Source organism: Arachis ipaensis, chromosome B3, assembly GCF_059453495.1.
Source record: "Arachis ipaensis isolate K30076 ecotype BB chromosome B3, ASM5945349v1, whole genome shotgun sequence".
Classification (NCBI taxonomy): Eukaryota; Viridiplantae; Streptophyta; class Magnoliopsida; order Fabales; family Fabaceae; genus Arachis; species Arachis ipaensis.
Genome location: NC_142438.1, coordinates 42,326,086 through 42,331,949, shown reverse-complemented (window position 1 = coordinate 42,331,949; position 5,864 = coordinate 42,326,086). Strand labels below are relative to the sequence as shown.

The following is a 5,864-nucleotide window of genomic DNA, read 5'->3' as shown; positions in this document are numbered from 1 at the left end:
GACCAAAGTGGTAGTCTTTAGTGACTCTCAAATAGTGACTTCTCAAATCAATGGAGAATATCAGACAAAAGATCCTAATATGAAGAGATACTTAGAGAAAACACTTGAGCAACTTCAACAATTTCTCGAGACAGAGGTCTGACATATAACTCGAGAATTTAATAGTAGGGCAGATGCCCTTTCTAAATTGGCAAGCATCAAATCAGGAGAAAATAACAGAAGCCTGATACAAAAAACTCCCAAGGAGCCATCAGTTATCAAATCGGATAACAAGTCGGACGTTCTATCTATCTCCAATTTAAACCTCGGGCGGATGACTCCCTTTATCGAATATCTTGAATTCAAAATCCTTCATGAGGAGCAAAAGGAGGCTAAAAGAATTCAGAGGGAAATACAAAACTGCACATTAGTACATAATGCCCTTTATAGAAGGGGAGTGTCCACACCCTTGCTGAAATGTGTTCCGACCTGCAAAACTGAAGAGGTCTTGGAAGAAGTGCATAATGGCATATGTGAAAACCATCTTGGAGCTCGGTCCCTAGCTAGAAAAGTGATCCGAGCCAGATTCTTTTGGCCTACCTTACAAAAAGATGTGACCGACTTTGTCAGAAAATGTCCACCTTGCCAGATGCATGCCAACTTCCGAATTGCTCCCCCAGAAGAACTCATTAGCATAACCTCTCCATGGCCTTTTGCGAAATTGGGGTTGGACCTACTCGGACTTTTCCCTAAGCCGCTGGACAAGTTAAGTACCTCATCGCCGGAGTGGACTACTTCACCAAATGGATAGAAGCGGAACCATTAGCTACTATCACGGCTGATGAGCGGATAATTTATACGCTTTTTGGCATTGTTTTTACATAGTTTTCAGTATGATTTAGTTAGTTTTTAGTATATTTTTATTAGTTTTTAATTAAAATTCACATTTCTGAACTTTACTATGAGTTTATGTGTTTTTCTATGATTTCAGGTAATTTCTGGCTGAAATTGAGGGACTTGAGCAAAAATCAAATTCAGAGGTTGAAGAAGGACTGCAGATGCTGTTGGACTCCCTACACTCCTGGAGCTACAGAACTCTAAATGGCGCACTTCTAATTGCGTTGGAAAGTAGACATCCAGGGCTTTCCAGTAATATATAATAGTCTATACTTTGCCCGAGTTTAGACGACGCAAACTGGCGTTCAACGCCAGTTCCATGCTGCAGTCTGGCGTACAGCGCCAGAAACAAGTTGCAAAGTGGAGTTCAATGCCAGAAACACGTTACAAACTGGAGTTCAACTCCAAGAATGACCTCTCCACGTGTAAACTTCAAGCTCAGCCCAAGAACACACCAAGTGGGCCCCGGAAGTGGATTTCTACGTCATTTACTTATTTCTGTAAACCCTAGTAACTAGTTTAGTATAAATAGGACTTTTTACTATTGTATTTACATCTTTGGATTATCTTTTGATCTTTAGATCACGTTTGGAGGCTAGCCATTTGGCCATGCCTGGACCTTATCACTTATGTATTTTCAACGGTAGAGTTTCTACACACCATAGATTAAGGTATGGAGCTCTGCTGTTCCTCAAAGATTAATGCAAAGTACTACTGTTTTTCTATTCAATTCAACTTATTCCGCTTCTAAGATATTCATTCGTACTTCACTATGATGGATGTGATGATCGTGACAGTCATCATCATTCTCAACTTATGAACGCGTGCCTGACAACCACTTCTGTTCTACCGTAGACTGAATGGATATCTCTTTGATATCTATTACAGGGGACCAAGTCCGAGTTATTAGTGTCTTCGTGGTATAAGTTAGAACCCATGGATGGCCATTCCTGAGATCCGGAAAGTCTAAACCTTGTCTGTGGTATTCCGAGTAGGATCTGGGAAGGGATGGTTGTGACGAGCTTAAAACTCGCGAGTGCTGGGCGTAGTGACAGACGCAAAAGGATCAATGGATCCTATTCCAGTATGATCGAGAACCGACAGATGAATAGCCGTGCCGTGACAGAGCATCTTGGACCATTTTCACTGAGAGGACGGGAAGTAGCCATTGACAACGGTGATGCCCAACATACAACTTGCCATGGAAAGGAGTAGGATTGATTGGATGAAGACAGCAGGAAAGTAGAGATCAGAGGAACGAAAGCATCTCTATACGCTTATCTGAAATTCTCACCAATGAATTACATAAGTACCACTATCCTATTTTATATTTTATTTATTTTCATCCACTATAATCTCTTAATACATTTGAATCCGCCTGACTGAGATTTACAAGGTGACCATAGCTTGCTTCAAGCCGACAATCTCCGTGGGATCGACCCTTACTCACGTAAGGTTTATTACTTGGACGACCCAGTGCACTTGCTGGTTAGTTGTACGAAGTTGTGAAACAGATATAAGATCATGAACGTGCGTATTGAGTTTTTAGCGCCGTCACCAAGGAATGGAATGATCACGATTTCGCACACCAAGTTTTTGGCGCCGTTGCCGGGGATTGTTCGAGTTTGGACAACTGACGGTTCATCTTGTTGCTCAGATTAGGTAATTTTATTTTATGTTTAAGCATTTTATTTCAAAAAAAAAATTTCTTCAAAAATCTTTCAAAAAGAAATTTTTTCCCTTTGTTTTCGAAAATTATTTTAAAATTTTTAAGAATGAATTATAAAGTTTCAAAATGGTATGCTGAAGTTTGGCTGGCCATCAAGCTTTAGACTAACCTGGTATGATTCCTGGAATCTTGATTGAGGACTTTGAATTCATTGCTTCCTTTTCCCTATATATTTTCAAAAAAAAAAAAATCCAAAAAAAATTAATAAAATCATTAAAATAAAAAATATTTTATGTTGTTTGTTTGAGTCTTGAGTCAATTTTTAAGTTTGGTGTCAATTGCATATTTTTTATCTTTTCTAAAAAATTTTCGAAAATTCATACATTCATAGTGTTCTTCATGATCTTCAAGTTGTTCTTGGTAAGTCTTCTTGTTTGATCTTCATATTTTCTTGTTTTGTGTCTTTTTTTGTTTTTTATATGCATTTTTAATTTGTTAGTTTCTAAAGTTTGAAAATTTCTAAGTTTGGTGTCTAGCATGTTTTTCTTTTCTTAAAAATTTTCAAAAATAAGTTCTTGGTGTTCATCTTGACATTCAAAGTGTTCTTGCATGCATTAGTTGTTTTGATTCATAATTTCTATGTTTTGTGTCAATTTTGTGTTTTTCTCTTTCATCATTAAAAATTCAAAAATAAAAAAATATATCTTTTCCTTATTTTACTCAAAATTTTCGAAAATATGATTTGATTTAGTCAAAAAGTTTTTAAATTTAATTGTTTCTTATGAATCAAATCAAATTTTCAATTTAAAAATCTTATCTTTTCAAAATCTTTTTTAAAAATCAAATCTTTTTCATTTTACCTTCATATTTTCGAAAACTTTTTAAATTTGATTTTCAAAATCTTTTTTTATTTTATTTCTTAATTTTCAAAGTCTTTACTAACATTAATATGATTGATTGAAAAATTTCAAGTTGTTACTTGCTTATTAAGAAAGATTCAATCTTTAAACTATAGAATCATATCTTTGTAGTTTCTTGTTAGTCAAGTAATCAACTTTAGTTTCCAAAATCAAATCTTTTTAATTTTCTTTTCAAATCTTTTTCAAATTAAAATTTCAATCATATCTTTTTCAAATTCAATTTCAAAATCTTTTCTAACTTCTTATCTTTTTAAAGTTGATTTTCAAATCTTATCTTTTTGTTTCAATCATATCTTTTTAAATTTCAATCATATCTTTTTCAAAAACAAATTTCAAAACTTTTTCAATCAATCTTATCTTTTTGTTTCAATCATATCTTTTTCAAAACTACCTAACTAATCCTCTCTCTCTTATTTTCGAAAATTCTCCCTCTCCTTTTTCAAAATTCCTTTTTAATTAACTAATTGTTTTAATTTTAATTTAATTTCAACTTTAATTTTCGAAATCTAACTTTTAATTTTAATTTTTATTTTAATTAAATTTCGAAATTCTCTCCCTCATCTCCTTCTATTTATTTATTCATCTACTAACACTTCTCTTCCATCCAAAAATTCGAACACCACCTCCCTCTCTGTGTTCGAGTTTTTCCTCTTCTCTTCTTTACATTACATTCTTTTCTTCTTCTACTCACACAAAGGAATCTCTCCCTACTGAGGCAAAGAGGATCCCTATTATTTTCTGTTTTCTTCTTTTTTATATGAGCAGGAGCAAGGACAAGAACATTCTTGTTGAAGCAGATCCTGAACCTGAAAGGACTCTAAAAAGGAAACTAAGAGAAGTTAAAATACAACAATCCAGAGACAACCTTACAGGAATTTTCAAACAGGAAGAGGAGATGATAGCCGAAAATAATAATAATGCAAGGAGGATGCTTGGTGACTTTACTGCACCTAATTCCAATTTACATGGAAGAAGCATCTCCATCCCTGCCATTGGAGCAAACAATTTTGAGCTGAAACCTCAATTAGTTTCTCTGATGCAGCAGAACTACAAGTTTCATGGACTTCCATTTGAAGATCCTTTTCAGTTCTTAACTGAATTCTTGCAGATCTGTGATACTGTTAAGACCAATGGGGTTGATCCCGAGGTCTACAGGCTTATGCTTTTTCCGTTTGCTGTAAGAGACAGAGCTAGAGCGTGGTTGGACTCTCAACCCAAAGATAGCCTGAACTCTTGGGATAAGTTGGTCACGGCTTTCTTAGCCAAGTTCTTTCCTCCTCAAAATCTTAGTAAGCTTAGAGTGGATGTTCAAACCTTCAGACAGAAAGAAGGTGAATCTCTCTATGAAGCTTGGGAGAGATATAAGCAACTGACCAAAAAGTGTCCTTCTGACATTCTTTCAGAATGGACCATCCTGGATATATTCTATGATGGTCTGTCTGAATTAGCTAAGATGTCGTTGGATACTTCTGCAGGTGGATCCATTCACCTAAAGAAAATGCCTGCAGAAGCTCAAGAACTCATTGACATGGTTGCTAATAACCAGTTCATGTACACTTCTGAGAGAAATCCTGTGAGTAATGGGATGCCTCAGAAGAAGGGAGTTCTTGAAATTGATACTCTGAATTCCATATTGGCTCAGAATAAAATATTGACTCAGCAAGTCAATATGATTTCTCAGAGTCTGAATGGAATGCAAGCTGCATCCAACAGTACTCAAGAGGCATCTTCTGAAGAAGAAGCTTATGATCCTGAGAACCCTGCAATAGCAGAGGTGAATTACATGGGTGAACCCTATGGAAACACCTATAATCCCTTATGGAGAAATCACCCAAATCTCTCATGGAAGGATCAACAAAAGCCTCAACAAGGCTTTAACAATGGTGGAAGAAATAGGTTTAACAATAGCAAGCCTTTTCCATCATCCACTCAGCAACATACAGAGAACTCTGAGCAGAATCCATCTAACTTAGCAAATATAGTCTCTGATCTATCTAAGGCCACTTTAAGTTTCATGAATGAAACAAGGTCCTCCATTAGAAATTTAGAGGCACAAGTGGGCCAGCTGAGTAAAAGGGTCACTGAAATCCCTCCTAGTACTCTCCCAAGCAATATAGAAGAGAATCCAAAAGGAGAGTGCAAGGCCATTGAATTGATTACCATGGCCGAACCTGTAAGGGAGGGAGAGGACGTGAATCCTAGTGAGGAAGGCCTCATGGAACGTCCAGAGATCAATAAGGAGTTTCCCTCTGAGGAATCAAAGGAATCTGAGGCTCATCTAGAGACCATAGAGATTCCATTGAACCTCCTTATGCCATTCATGAGCTTTGATGAGTATTCTTCTTCTGAAGAGAATGAAGATGTTATTGAAGAGCAAGTTGCCAAGTACCTTGGTGCAA

The 5,864-nt window shown here is 36.2% G+C and overlaps 1 protein-coding gene across 1 annotated transcript; it reads left to right on the top strand.

Annotated features, from left to right (window-relative positions):
* Nucleotides 1-313: 313 nt before the first annotated feature.
* On the top strand, nucleotides 314-790 carry LOC110269444 (uncharacterized). Its single transcript, XM_021117271.1, has one exon. It carries the CDS (start codon nucleotides 314-316, stop codon nucleotides 788-790), a length of 477 nt encoding a protein of 158 aa, XP_020972930.1.
* The last annotated feature ends 5,074 nt before the right edge of the window (nucleotides 791-5,864 follow it).

What these genes read in the sequence shown, in the direction of transcription:
- LOC110269444 (XM_021117271.1), top strand. Translation starts at nt 314, where the DNA reads ATGACTCCCTTTATCGAATATCTTGAATTCAAAATCCTTCATGAGGAG.